Source organism: Bidens hawaiensis, unplaced genomic scaffold (genome assembly GCF_021521415.1).
Source record: "Bidens hawaiensis isolate Kalapana, Puna unplaced genomic scaffold, B.hawaiensis_p1.1 tig00005168_1, whole genome shotgun sequence".
Lineage (NCBI taxonomy): Eukaryota > Viridiplantae > Streptophyta > Magnoliopsida > Asterales > Asteraceae > Bidens > Bidens hawaiensis.
In genome coordinates this window covers 427,557-443,596 of record NW_027491331.1, presented here as the reverse complement: position 1 = coordinate 443,596, position 16,040 = coordinate 427,557, and the positions used below count along the sequence as shown (strand labels likewise).

General features: G+C 35.4%; 1 protein-coding gene across 1 annotated transcript; it reads left to right on the top strand.

Moving 5' to 3' along the window:
- The first annotated feature begins 9,198 nt into the window (after positions 1–9,198).
- On the top strand, positions 9,199–16,040 carry LOC143629160 (serine/threonine-protein kinase Nek5-like). The gene is made up of 14 exons (XM_077098509.1): positions 9,199–9,313; positions 9,390–9,456; positions 9,532–9,597; positions 9,706–9,752; positions 9,824–9,869; positions 9,969–10,049; positions 10,133–10,175; positions 10,268–10,317; positions 10,713–10,794; positions 10,891–10,940; positions 12,491–12,564; positions 12,662–12,713; positions 12,805–13,386; positions 14,604–16,040. The coding sequence occupies exons 1-14, from the start codon at positions 9,216–9,218 to the stop codon at positions 15,894–15,896; spliced, it is 2,631 nt and encodes an 876-aa protein (XP_076954624.1). The 5' UTR covers positions 9,199–9,215; the 3' UTR covers positions 15,897–16,040.

The window sequence follows — 16,040 nt, the reverse complement described above, 5'->3', positions numbered from 1 at the left end:
TCTTTTCTTCTAAGGAAACACAAACATTATCACTCCAGGAATTATTTAGCACATGATTTGTAAGTTAAGTAGTTAATGATAGTGGCCAAGTGTAATTAACTCTTTACTTACTTCTCAGGTCCTACATACTTCCCTTTATGATTTCACTTGTGCTAGTTTCTACCACTCAATCATGCAAACATACAAATAACCTACACTCTTATCCCTAGCATTTAAGCTAGCATACACACCTTCTTCTTTAGCAAGTAAGCTAACATACACACATTCTTCTCTAGCGATTAAGCTAACATACACACATTCTTCTCTAGAAACTTAAGCTAGCATTTATACATTCTTACACTTTCATCTAACATGCATGTACATACATTCTCAAGTCTTTACATGAACTTAATCATGTACTTTACTGTCACACCTCGCCAAAGCGGAAACGCGGGCGCGCGACGTTCATGGATAATCACAGCTATTGATTAACGTGGCGATCCTATATGCAATGCGATGCTTGTATATGCCCACAAATTTCTTCCTGATTATAATAACCTGAAAAACATACATAAAAGTCAACATAATGTTGGTGAGTTCACAGGTTTTAAATGCATGATTAAATCCGTTTTTTGGAAGATATTGAGTTTCAAACGTTTAAAATGTATAGAACATGAAATGATTTCTCAAATATATGTTTTCATGATTAAAACACTTATCAACAACTTATGTTTTCATGACAAAACGTGTTTTAAAACTTGTTTATGTTCACGTAAATAAACCGTATTTCAAAAGTTATTTATGCCTTCGTGACTAAAACGTACATTGAAACCTATTTATAAAGTTGAAAACTTTGTTTGTTACGAGTGCGTTTTCCCGATTAAAACGTTGTCCAAAAAGTTTAAGTTTACGAACTTAAAAGCCCTTTTATATACAAGTGAGTGTATGCGATGAAACATGATATATACGACAACCTAAACAAGATTGACAATCCTTTGTAGACTAGCTAAGAATACAAATTAATATATGACAATGAGCCTATAATCAAACCCAAATCCATATGTATGCCCAATAACCGTGCCATCACGGTGTGAATTATAAAATATATGCTCCCATTAACATGTCGGTTAGAGCGAACCATGAGCAGGGGATCAATCCCGATAGTACTACCCACATATTCCTCGGCTAAACCCATAGTTAATGATTATAGAATGTATTGATCCGAAGATCTTAAGGGCCTCGTGTAACTCATGCTCATATAAAGATTCTATGTCTTGCTCACTGATTATCGTATTAAATAAGCTTATGCAAAGTTGTCAAATAAGTTTATGCAATGTTACGAAATAAGTCCATGTAAAGTTATAAAATATGTTTATACAAAGTTACTAAATAAGTTTATGAAACGTAATCAAATAAGTTCATGCAAAGTTATCAAATAAGTTTAGTATGTTTCTCCCCCTAGTTTGTAAAACGGTAAAAGTGAAAAGGAGCCGTGAAACTCACCTTAGCTTCAGTGAGTGATGCGTATGAACTCTTGAATGCATCCGACCTACGTGTGTCCTAAGACAAGTACGTGTAATCTTAAGGTTGGGTTGACAAATAAATAAATGTCGGTTTATGCTATGTGTTCATCCATCACTTATACGTATGTGACAACAAGATTCGTTGGTGATACGTTAAGTTTAAAGTGGCATGTCTAATAAATATATTGTCATATTATTACTTTTATAATTTACATGAGAAAATAAATATATACTTCATTACATATTTATTTGAAAAAAATATATAACTCTTATATTTATCTTCGTATATGTATTCATAGTCATATATATAACCCTAAAAAAAAGTTTTTCACTAGATAAATGAAACTTTTATATTTTTATAAAACGTCTATGCGTCTAGGGTAAAATAAATACATATATGTTTTATTTTTAAGTAACTTTAATATATTTTCTTGAATATAAGATTTTATTATGACGATTATAACTCGTAAACTAACAGTTTTAAAGAATCCGCTTCTAAACTTTTCACATCTAGTTTTCATATTTTTAAGACAATATGTTTTCAAAACAACCAAAGTAATCTCCAATTTATTTTATTATGTCACCTAACTAGCTAGTTTAAGTTCCACCACAATATAAATTCTAAACTTGTCTTATGGTCTAAGATTTTTACTTGGATGAACAACATAACTTAAACTAGCTTTTTAATTAAAAATAGTGATGTTAGAATAGTGTCCATATCACTAGACTAGCTAGGTGAAGATTTCTAATGAGGAATGAAGACGGCCTTGAACACAATCACTTAGACTCCATCTCCTAGAACTTGAATATCACGTTTTTTAAACATATGTAGCCCTACCCGAACCTAGTGTGCATGTACGGTAACGGAATCATGCGGTGGAAACGTATGGAGGTGGCGACAAACTATGGTGGCAGTTAAGATGGTGGACGATGAGGAGCTTAAACCGAAGGGAGGGAGGGGCGTGAATATTGTGGTTGCAGGTGACGTACGGTGGTTTATGGTGGAGGTTACGGGTGGCGTACGGATAATGAAGTTGGTGACGGCTTAAGGGTGTGATGAGATTTTGTGAAGATGGCGCCGGGTGTGGTGGTCATTAAGGGTGGTGCACGGTTAGGGGTGGTGGAAGGTGGTGGTGGCTAGAGGGGACCGAAAGTTATAGAGATTTAGGGAAGTGTTTGTGTTTGATGTTTGAAAGGTGTTGTAAGAAATCTCAAAGTTCTAGTGTACTTATACAACTCACCAACCTTAGATTCTTGTCACTAGAGGCTAAATTACATGTATTGTAGGTGTGTGCATGAACCGTGGATTTAAAGAACAAAAGGGAGGGTGGGGACGGTTTGGGTGTTTGGTGTGTAAATGAGTGCGTCTTGCATTCTACTTTCCATTATTTGACCTCTAGCATATCCTGTCTTGTGTATTCCTTATATGAGGTAAAACTTTTTGGTCAAATGGTGAATAGTGAAGTTTTATTTTACGTTCCTATCACCATTTAGTCTCTTTTATATTACAATAGCATAATGGATTAATAAATAATAGAAAAGGAGCGCATCAGGTTCAATTCATGATTTATGGTCTAGCTTAATATGTTACGTGTTTATCATCAACGCACGTGTTTGTCATGTTGTTTCGTAAGTCACTCGGTAGTTTCTTTAACCGTCTAACATGCATTAGATGCATGTATAGAGTTTTACTAGACTCGAATGGCGTAATGACATGCATCCATTTTTTTAGATGCTTTTTGATTTGTAATATTGTTTAATTATGGTAAATAATTTGTATGGACATTACGGGTTGTCACATTTACCGTTCTCGAGCTTGCTTGAGCGACACATGGCATTCTCGGACTGGCATCTTCCTTGTTTTCTTCCTTAAGTCCCATTCTCAGTTCGAGTCTAAGCATGTAGGATGCTTATTTCTCTCGAACTTATGCTCTGATACCAACTTGTAAGGCCCAGCTCCCGGTGACCCTACTTTAGTGTTGGATTACTCATAAACACAGTTCTAAAATCAGAGTTAATTAAAAACTTTCGCGGAATACTAAAACATCAACCATCATATTACAAAACAACAAAATCTTGTCTTAACAAAAGTTGAATTGTTTTAACATAACATCATATTTCATAACATTTCTTCCCCGAGATGCCAGTCTTTCGGTCCCTACCATGTGTCATCCTCAAGCCAGCTCCTTTAACCTATTTACCTGCGTGCATACTAAAGGTCAGCTACGCTGAGTGAGTTCTAGTTAATCAATTAACATACATTACATTCATATTCTTACTCATACGTGTCCGAAGATACGTATTCATTCCTTACTTGCTAATACTTCTTTCATACATACTTTATATACATGCATGCGTACTTACATACTTTCTTTCATAAAACCCTATGATATACCATAAACTATTCTATCTTAAACATCACAGATATTATAAGGGTCTGGTCCCTAACATCACAGATATTATGAGGGTCTGGTCCCTATCATCTCAGATATTATGAGGGTCTGCTCCCTAACATCACAGATATTATGAGAGTCTGGTCCCTATCATCTTAGATATTATGAGGGTCTGGTCCCTAACATCTCAGATATTATAAGGGTCTGGTCCCTTCTGTCTCGAATAACCATACCTTTATCATACGTGCATACTTTACATATCTTCTAGTTATAAATATATATACATACTCGTTCATACAATCATTATATAACAATACATTCAATACACAATCATACACGTATCATACACTTACCAATCAAGTAAGTGTATTATCTACCATATAGCAGTATGCACACAGCCCCGAAAACATAACAGATAAAGGGGCTAGAACAAACCTGAAGTTGGTTTCTCTCGCCGTTAATGGTAATGCCCTTCCTTAACTGTGCACGGCTAACTGTGTCACAAGGCACGAGTATCAATTATCTAGAAATCCTACTTCTCACATCTAAATTTCGCATGATTAATTTCGCATGGAAGGAATTTCGCTTCGCATGGGAGCGTTTCGCTTCGCATGGTTATTTCGCTTCGCGTGACTTTTTCGCTTCGCATGAAACCATTTTGCATCGCATGAAAACATTTCGCATCACATGACCATGCGATGCGATACACGGAAAACAATTCGCATCGCATGACTATGCGATGCGATTCTGTATCGTGTGATCAGAATCTATTTTTCTTCGTCTTTACCTTTTTAAGGCCTTCCGAGGTCCTTCCTTAAGACCCGAGTTTACTTTCCTCTCAAATTTCATGCAAAACCGACTTCGTTTACCCATTCTTTTAACGAACCGAAAGCTACTCGTTTTACCCGAACCGAACCAACTAACCCATTTACTAAAAGTTCATTACTTTATCTCTTGTCGTGGCCCAATCCATCATTCTACCAAGTTTCATGAAAATCCGTACACGAAAAGTAAACATTTTTAATAAAAACGCACCTTTGAGGTTTATGTTCGAAATCACTCGAATAGACCAAAACCATATCAAACGAACTCGGAATTGAGTGATTCAAGCGGCCACACGACCGGGTCGCTGAGCTCTACCAGCGCCGCCAGTTTCCACCGCCGTAATCCGCCGCCACCATCGCCAGAAAACCCAAACAGTTTCCGGAAAACCTCATTTCCCACTGTTACGGGTTTGCTGATAAAAACCATGCTTCTCGATCTCTGATCGAAGATCCGTCTGGTGGAAATATTCTTTTATATCTTATGAACACTCAGTTAAAATTTGAGACCGATCCGACGGCTAGATCTCCGGGAATCTTCGGATCTTTGTGGGATGCTCTATCAAAAAACGGGATTTTGGGTGAAAGATGAGGTTGGAGGTGATGAGGTAGTAACATAAGATGATGGCTCTATTTATAGGAAGTGGGTAGGGTTCCTTGTTTAACTTTTGACCTAATAACACTTTACCCCCTCATAATTTAGATAACTACGTGTAACCTTTATAATCCATTCAACCTCGATCCTTTTAAATATCTCATGAAACTTGGGATGTTACAATGAGTGATCTGTACGTTACACCTGGGCGTATTCCGCTTAAAGCTGGGGTGTTACACAACTGCCAAACAATAAATAAATAAACACATAGGAAAGTAGGATATATTCAATCAAATGAGCAATACATGTAAACACATAAAAAAGAATTGTGGTTGAGGACTCGTTTACATAAACAATTGAAATAGTGGTACACATGTTATCCCTAAAATAAAAGATGAAAAAGAGATGTGATTACTCACCCTTGATGGAGGCAAGCTAAACAAGAGAAATAAAGAGTATGAGAATTAAACGGGCTGACTGATCTTAAAGAAAATATTCTGAATATTGGAATGAATGAAACTATAATTAGCAATACGCTAAAATGAACAAGAATTATAAAGAGCGTGAGATTTAAACAGAAAAATTAAAGAAAACAAGGTTTAAACGAGTGCTGGTTCGTGTTTGATCCGGATGTTGGTATGACACCGAATTCGGATCCAGCATGTCCAAAATGTAATAATAAAGACAAGTTATGAAAAGATCAAAAACTAATTTGGTTTTAACATAAACCCTAGATGGGTTTTGATGATTTTGACCAACGAAATCCTGTCATCCATTGAAATTGAATGAGGGCTTTCATTTAGGTGATAAATTAGAATAACTTTCATGCTTTGCACTTGACGGAAAACTTGAAGAACAAGAAGAATTGAGAGGATGAAGGCACATTGGCTACCAAAAGTCAAAGATGAGAAAGTCTTGAGATTTAGAGCACCGATTCACGTTTTCAAGTGCAAAGAAGAAGTACAAACGAGTTTCCTGAGGTTAGGAATGCTTTTGTAGGCTTGAGAAACTTAGAGAATAAGTCAAATTCATTTAAACGAAAGATTACGTTATTTGACCAATATAAACAAGTTAACGAAAATAGATCAAATCTTGTTCTTCACTCTAAGAAATCAATGGAATATGCCTAGGTATTATGCCAAGGAATATTCTAATTTTTCTACAGAGAAGATACATGAAATCTTGTTGCCAAAATAAACGAAATCGACATCTAAACAAAAAAACGTGCCAGCATGATTCCCCGAGCGTCGCGGCGCACGGAGGCTGTTCCTCTGCGACACACGGGGGATAAATACAATTTATTTTAATAGTTTTTGGAAATTGACGGATAGTATAGTGTTCCCTACTTTTAAGAATTTCCTCTTGAAATTAAACAAGGAAATAAAAGGGGTTTTAATTAAAACCTAAAAGGTTTCTAACAATATCTTATATATATATATATATATATATATATATATATATATATATATATATATATATATATATATATTCAAATAATAAACATAAAACAGATCTTTGAGTGACCCAAGAAACGCTACAAACAAAAATATGGCGATGACACTTATATATAGGATGTATCGGTGGCGTATCCATCATGCTCTTATCATATCACATTTATACCGTTGCCTAAGACCACTATTGGTTCTTCATGACACACAACCGTACGCATTATGATTCCTATGATAGGACTCGAATAATTTTGTTCCGGACCATAATTACTTCTATCGTCAAATGGTCCGCATGATCCATCCCATTGTATGAGTTATAAAAACATAAGTTATTAATTATAAAAAATATATATCTTTGTGAGAAATAAAAAAAACCAACGAACTTTGGAGAACTTAACAAATAAAATGTAACCAAGAAGGTCGTCACAAATACACAAAAACATTATCGACAAAAATAAATGAAATGAACCTTTGGGTTCATGATTAACAAAATAATGAAAATCTTTACCGCAACTGCCAACAAACAAATCTTTGAAATGAGGATAAACATGCAAAAACGTTTAAAGATTGAAAATATTGTGATGATGAAATCCTTAATTCCAAAAATTAATTTTTTTTTATATCCGAGTACTCTCTGAGTACTTCCCAAGTACTCTAAGGACATCCAACTCTCCAGTCGTTTGCCTAGGGTCCGCCTAATGATTTTTATAACCTTGCATGATATTGTTACTCGAGTTAATTGACATATCAAATTGGGTTAGTTATGCGTCTATTAGGCTTTCACTATATTATAATAGGCTTGTAATTTCATTGGACTTTTAAATGATTATTAGGCCTTATTAAAGTTCATTGGACTCATTCAAATGATAAATGGGCTTAAACAATGTTATTAGGCTTGTTTATAGTTAATGAGTTAGACCAAGTTGCTATATTGTTGATCTAGGTTAGTTGCTCACATGTGAAATCCTATGTACCTCATCAAAATAAGAATTTGACCCGTATTTTATGAGGTGTTACAGTGAGCATGATCTCTTTGAGTCACGGGATCACAGGTTTTAATTTCTCGTTTTGTTGAAACTTGTGAGACATGAGAATCAGAACTGCAGACTAAGTGTGGATACAAATGGTTTGAAATTATGGTCATTAGATTCACCCCTTAAGTCACATTGAAATAGTTTTATGTCAGTATGGTATTGGGTTTGAATATATTTGTGAAAATTGGAAATTAGGTAAAAACGTTTTTGATTTAAACATGAAAATATATACACATATATATCCATAACAAAATGACGATCGATCACCTAATTGAACCCCATAATTAAGCGAATATAACACACGATAATCTCTCTCTCTCTCTCTCTGTAGAACTTAAATTAATCTTGATGGCTTTTCTATAGAGGCTGCTATGATTTTTATTTCCTTAGCTTCCTTTCCAAGCTAATCCAAAAGTTTCGCATAATACCCTATAGTTAACCTTCATAATCTTTGTAACTTAATAGAAGTAAACCCTCTATGTTATTTGTTTCCAGAGCTCCGCATCAAGTTCATCTTATAAGAAGTTCTATATATACTGCAACTCATAGGTAAACTTAAAAATGTTAAACGCAAACCAACTTGACAACAATATCGACCTAAATATTGATCCAAATTCAGATGTAGCAACATACGTTAGTCCATGTAGAGATCTCAAAAGTAAGTCATGTTGATTGATGAATCATTTATTTAGGGGTGACGGGTGAGCAAATGGGTCAGACCCACGAGACCCGACCCAGGCAGTTTAATGGTATTCTCAAGACTTGAGAACTGACCATATTGTAAATAACTGGTTTATACTCACCCATATAGGAACATATAGGTCAGACTCGCAAGACCCAACCCAACCTGAGTTCGTTTAATGATATTCTCGATACTGAAGAACCGACCCTATTTTAATATAACCAGGTTAGGGTCTCTTGAGTCTTACCTATCCATAAAATAACAAAAAGATTTAGCATTTAGTTTTTAGTCATGTGGTCAAAGTATAATATTTCCCTCGTTGGTTGTTGTTCTTGTACTGTGTGCTTTATTTGACTCCACTCCACTCCACTCCACTCCACTCCACTCTTGATTCCTTCCATTCCAGTCTCACTTAACTTATGCTGACCTGATCCGAATCTCATCATCGAATATCACCTGTTATTATTTATATTCGTCGTTTTCTTCTTCTTCGTTTTGCATCAAGATTTATTGCCCTTGATCCACTTAATCCCACATCAATTAACATTAGATTAGATGGGTTGTTGTTGTTGATGTTTATAAGAGAGATTGTGTAAACTGTATTCAACTTCCAGATATAATAATAAATTAATAAATAGTCAGTCATGTGAATCTGAATCTGATATTGTAAGATTCAAGATTTATAATAATATACAAAAGCAGCAGCATTAGCATTAGCATTAGCATTGGATCAAGTAGTGATGGAGTCAAGAATGGATCAGTATGAGATGATGGAGCAAATCGGCCGTGGTGCTTTCGGTGCCGCCATTCTCGTTAATCACAAATCAGAAAAAACCAAGTACTATTTCTTTGTTATTCTCTACATATAATATATGTGGGTTTAAGTTATTTGGATCTTTATAATAATAATGCAGATATGTTTTGAAGAAGATTCGCCTTGCTAGACAGACCGACCGATGCCGAAGATCTGCGCATCAAGAGGTTTCTTTTCATCATTATTGTATCTTTGTATCAGGGTTTGGGAGTATTGTTATTGATTGTTGGATTGCTGTTTAGATGGCTCTTATTGCGCGCATTCTGCACCCGTTTATTGTTGAGTTCAAAGAAGCATGGGTTGAGAAGGTTAGAAACCCTATTTTCTATTGGTATCATAATTTGTAATGACAGTTGATCTGAATTACTTTTGATGTACTTTTTGCTGATTTGGAATTGTTTCTTGATTGGGTCTAGGGTTGTTACGTTTGCATTGTAACGGGATACTGTGAAGGCGGTGACATGTAAGTTCCTAAAGAAACGCTAGTTTTCTAACTTGTAAGTTCATTATGCTTATAAAATGACTTATGAACAGGGCTGAATTGATGAAAAAGTCACCCGGGCAATACTTCCCTGAGGAGGTATTGTTGTTGTTGTAAATTTTATTTTATAAACTTATAATCATTGGTTATCGGATTTCTAGTTGCTGATTATTGAAATTGATAATGTTGGTCTTACAGAAACTCTGCAAGTGGTTTACTCAGATATTATTGGCGGTCGAATATTTGCATTCGAATTATGTTCTACACAGGGACTTGAAAGTATGTAATAATATGTTATGGATGCTGAAATTATGTTTTACTTTTAGTGCCTTATACCAATTCTTATTGCATTGTATTTTCAGTGTTCAAACATTTTCCTTACCAAAGATCAAGATGTTCGTCTTGGTGAGCTAGTAACTGTTTTCTTTAGTAGAAGTTGATTTAAGTTCCTTTAGTTCGATGTGAAAATATTTTGGGCAATTTGTTTTTTCGTTTAGGTGACTTTGGGCTTGCTAAGACACTGAAAGCTGATGACTTGGCTTCTTCGGTATGTTCTTTATATTCATATACATACTTATTTCTTATAAATTTAATTTAAGTACCTATATATGATATCTGGTGAACCATAGCATAGTTCAATTTGTTTTGACCTTGTGTTTGCATACACATGTATTATGTATGCATATGAACCATAGCATAGTTCAAGTTGTTTTGACCCTTGTATATGCATACACAGATATGCATATTACAATATAGTATCCTCTCGTTACCAAAATACATTATGCGTAAATATTGCTAACAAGGACAATGCTATATAATTGTGGTATATTCCACCAAGGGAATCATTTTGTTCAGTTTTGTGGCAGGAGTATGATTTACAGCTAGTTATTACCTACTGATTTCAACCTTTTAACTCGTATACACTCGGTTACTTTATTCCAGGTTGTCGGAACACCAAATTACATGTGTCCTGAACTGCTTGCAGATATTCCATACGGCTTTAAATCAGATATATGGTCTTTAGGTATCTGATTTTCTCTAATTATATTTTTAAGCCACGTGTTTGTTGTTTCTCATTTTGTACTTATTCCATTTGCAATATTTTTTGTTTATTCATTAGGTTGTTGTATGTATGAAATGGCTGCTCATCGCCCAGCATTTAAAGCTTTTGTAAGTCCTCTTGAACCAGTGTGTTTCTCTCTAGCCCTTCTTGTATTCTCAGAGGCTTAAGTGCTGCTGAGCGTTTAACATAAATATGTTATCATCTCTTGAGTTTTATTGTTAGCTTATCATGGTATTGACCTATATTGATACTAGTGCAACACCTCACATGGCATTCGTTTTTCTGTTTAATATTAGCATACTTAGGATTCTCTTTTAGCTTATTAGGATAACCAAGTTTTTTTATTGCTACTTGTTAGTCTTTAGGTTCATTGTAGATAGAGAGAGAATACTAAAACACGATTGTTATGTGATTTAGTTCAGTTCAGTCATAAAGGTAGGTAATAGTTTTCTGACTGTTAGGATAGTTTAGCTTTATTGGACACCAATTTGCTTCGTTATAACTAGCCTTTTGTTCACAATTGAGGTTTAATGTTCAAGAATAGTTTTTATATGATTGGATAAGTATAGTTGAGAGTTTATTAGTTGATCAAATGCAAGATTTATCTTTAGGTGAGATGTCTTGCTCTATTATGTTATAGAATCTAGAAATCCTAGTTTTTGTTGTGTGTTTGTGTGATGCTCTAGAAACCTAGTTCCTTCGATTCTTTCAATACTTGTATTTTCTGAACTATGTTCTACATCAATGAAGCTGGTGAAATAGTGATTTTGGTTAAATATGTCATTGAACTTAAAAAATAAAAAGATAATAGTGATAGATTACAACATGATATTAATTTAATTGCACATCGTGCCACGAGTTCTAATGCAAGAACTACAGAGATGAGCACATATCTATCAATTGATACAAATTACAAAGTATGTTATTATACTAAGCATCCTTTCTGTGTTTCTCCAGAAAGAAAAGCAATTTTAAAGGTGAAACCTTAACTAAAAAGGAAGTAAATAATATAAATTTGACCAGCAAGTTAACTACATTAAATTAATGGAACTTTAGTAAAGTGATAGACCTGGCTCCAATGCTGTGATTAAAAAACGAACGAAAACTAGTAATGAACAAAAAAGGTCTAATCGTCATTTGAGAACCCTAAATCCCTATTTATGATATGATATGCTTGGTAGAATATGCTTTGTATCAGCTGAAAGATGTGTGTTCATCCTTGTACTAATCTTTGTTGCTTTGCATTATATCATGTGGCACATTGTGCAATTAAGTACCTGATAAACCTATTAAATAATTAAACCTATAACTTTCATAATTATTATAATTAATTTGCGGATTATCATACGGAAATGGTGTAGTTAGAATCCTTATATACACGATACTGCGCTTACAACCTCTTAAATCGCTTTAGTTTAAACTATTAGATAAGCTATTCAATAATGTTATTCTCATAATCATATTTTAATCAATTATATACAACTTAAAAGAAAAAAAGGACAAAAAGTAGTTATGTGTCAAACTAAGCTGAGCCATTTTTCCACCTCTACCGCATTTGAATACTGGCACTATTATAAAGTAATGTTTTTTTGTTATCTATAGAAACATGCCTTATCTCTTAAAGTTTGATTTTTGGTTGCATATATACTGATTTCAGGACATGGCTGGACTGATAAGTAAAATAAACAGATCATGTATTGGTCCTTTACCTCCTTGTTATTCTCCATCCCTGTAAGTGAACTTCATTATTACTTGATATTATTATTATTATTTGCTGTTTTATTAATAAATAATTAACATTAGTTGTTTCTCTATTTTCCGTTCCCAGAAAAGTCCTCATCAAAGGAATGCTCCGTAAGAACCCAGAGCATCGACCCACTGTACGTTTTTGTAATTTTGCATTACCATCCAGACATCCGGTTAATGACTGTCCTGTCATTTTAACTAACTTTTTTCACTTGACTTCGTTAGGCATCTGATATTTTGAAACACCCGTATCTGCAACCGTATGTGGACCAGTATCGTTCTTCAATCGGTGTCACTTCACCTTCAAAGCCGATCGGTAATGCTCACGATATGCGAAAGAAGAGATCCGAATCTCAAAGTAGTAACAGTTCTTTCAGTGACAAAGATAGTGTGCAATCAAGTGAGAAAAACATTCAGACTCAACCTGGCGGTTGCACTTGTGTCCATAATACAAATCCAGTTTCCAATGGAGATGATGACGACGATTCGTTTAAAGAAGATATTGAACATGATGAACTTGAGGTGAGTGAACCGATAATAGAGTATCAAAGGTCAAATAGTGAAGGTAAGCAAGTGAAATCGTTCAAACCAATCAAGATGGTTGTGAAAGAAGGTAGAAATAGGGAACGCGGTTCACCGATGCGAGGAGGGGGTCTAAAGACCGAGTTTGAAACACCAAGTAAGTTGCCTAAACCAACTGTAGTGAATCATGGGTGGAAGGCGGTTAATAATGCTGAAACACCACCTGAAAAGAACAATCTTGAGTCAAGGAAAAGAACTCAGGGATCAGCTTCCGTGAAGCATCAGGTACAACTAACTTTTTTTCTCTAATAATCCCTTCAAATTAATTGACGAGGGGTTGGGTAACAGGTCAAAACTTGTTTTTAAAATGCGTGCATCAGGAGCGCATAATGCGTGATGCGGTCTGATGCACATTTCCGAGTTAGAGTTTCTGTATAGATTACTTGTACCTTATGCGTCGACCACTTATACACATAGACTTACAAACTTATCTTGGTTATACACAAAACTTCTTTGGTGGTACTATAGTTTTTTTTTTCCCACTTTTAGTGTTCAAAAGTTAACAACTTAAAATATTATCTATACATAGTCTTTAGTATTCTTTTAATAACAAGCATGTCACATGCATGATGCATGCGCATCACGCATCGGCTTTTTGGATCAAAATGTTTCAGAGCGCATCGCACATTTTAAAACCAAGGGTCAAACTGGACATTTTCGAATGGGTTGGGTTGTGTTGACTCGCTAACTTTATAATTAGTTAGCTATGTTAGATGTGAGGAAAAAACACTATAATTTTCCAATACTAATATATTTTTAGCATTACATGGCTACTGCGTTTTACCATTATTCCAATTTGGTTGCTCAACTTTTCTTTGTACACTTTTGGCCACTAATGTCTAAAACTGCGTCTCATACTGCCCACTTATTGGTGCATTTTGACGCTAATACTCCTATGAAGTTCAGGGGGAATTACTGTAAATTTTAGAGACCTTGTTAGATTTTAAATTCAAAGTTGATTTGCATCAAGACTCATGTCATTTAACTAGTAACCATTAGTAATGAAACAACTCATCTTAACATTTTATGTCAGTTTTGCTTTTGCCACTGATCTTGAATTTCTTTAACCGAACTTTCCACTCCTGATTCGTAAAATGCACCCTTAAACTTTAGAAGGGTACTAAGGTCATTTTCTCAAATTTAATGGAGTCTTACAGCGATGAGATGCGCTTTCAAATGTGAGTTACATGTTTAATGAAATTACTTTTATTTTTTAATAACACAATTCAGGAGGTTTTATGTATTTTAATACACACTTTTGACCTGTTGGACCCGTTCAACACATTTGGCATGTTTCATTTATTGTCTTTTTCTTAATAAAGTTGCCCCATTTACCTCTTAGAGAAATATATACTTTAATCTACTCATGTATAGGCAAAACTGGTATTAACTTGCAAGTTAAGTTGCAACCTTTACTAACAAGTGATGAACTATACGTGCAGCTACCTGTGATTGAATCATCTTCAAAGACTAAAGGCAGACCAGAGGGGACCCCACCTTGTGGGCCCACTAGATCCAATGAAGATACAAATCAGAGACTAAAAACTCCACCCACTCTTCTCAGGAAACCATCATTCCCGGGAGTACGTATTAAGCAAGCAGCCATTGCTGCTAGTCCTGATATTATTATTAAGAAAGCTGAACCCAAGGATCCGCCGCAGTCTCTTTTAAGAACCCCCACTCAGATTCCTCCAAGGATTAAAGGTTTTACCGAGTTAACTCAGACCTCCCCCGAAACAAAAGATGTTGGTCCGGTTCAGACTCGCATTAGAAACCCCTCTCAGACTCCTGGTATCATAAACCATAGTGAGGTTCTGACTAGTGAAACAACTGTTGGTCCTTGTGAATCGGTCCAGACTCGCATCAGAATCCCGACTCAGATTCCTGGAATCATAAACCCTTGTGACACTCAGACTCAGGCTGCTCACGCCAAATCCGTTTCAAAGATCACACAGGAGTCGCGTGTGAGCCTTTCAAATGAAAGACAGGCTGATGACAGCTTTAGTTCGGAAGCATCTTCTTCAGCTTCAATTCAAGGGTTTAAACCTAGTAAAACATGGCTCGGTGACGTGACACAAATTGTACATCCTGTTCACCAACAATCAGTTGTTGCCGGTCAAAGTCAAGATCTTATATCATTCTTAAATGTGTCTGATGCAAATTCTGATTCTGTTTCTATACGCGCCGGTCATGAGAAATTCACAAATGTAGCAGATAACACTACTACGTCTTCAACTGTTTCTGTTTCATCCAATCAAATGAACCATATCTTGCCGGACCGTGCGTCAGCTTTACAAAGTCCAACAACTGAAAAACTTGTTCCTCGCTTAAACGAGCAGTCATTTGTGGAAAGGAATTTAGAGGTGAAACACGAGGGGGATATCAAAACCTTGTCTTCTCCAACATCTGCATCTTTAGAGCCGTCGGATCGATCTGAAATAATGACTGTGAAGTCTGATATTCAAGATAGTCCTTGTAGTAAGGAAGTTGAAACAAAAAACGGGTTATCAGAAGTGAAGGAAAGTTTGGATATAACATCAACAAGGCAGCGGGCGGAGGCACTTGAAGGGCTGCTGGAACTATCTGCTGATTTGCTGCAACAAAACCGGCTGCAAGAACTGGCTGTTGTTCTTAGACCTTTTGGGAAAGATAAAGTGTCACCAAGAGAGACCGCGATATGGTTAGCTAAAAGTCTTAAAGGGATGATGGTTGATGACTCTAATAGGAACGCGTAAACATTGACTGGTACGCTCTGTTGCTATTCTCCCACTTTGTGTGTGATATTTTTGTAATGTAACTTTTTGAATGTGGTCATTTATTCTTTCATTGTGTTATCTTGTATATATCGACATTATAAACGGCATTTTCTTGATTGATTA

Excerpts from the sequence above, each read along its gene's own strand:
- LOC143629160 (XM_077098509.1), top strand. The coding sequence starts at position 9,216 with ATGGAGTCAAGAATGGATCAGTATGAGATGATGGAGCAAATCGGCCGT. Across the intron at positions 12,565-12,661 it reads CCTTGTTATTCTCCATCCCT|AAAAGTCCTCATCAAAGGAA; the intron begins GTAAGTGAACTT and ends TTCCGTTCCCAG. Across the intron at positions 12,714-12,804 it reads ACCCAGAGCATCGACCCACT|GCATCTGATATTTTGAAACA; the intron begins GTACGTTTTTGT and ends TGACTTCGTTAG.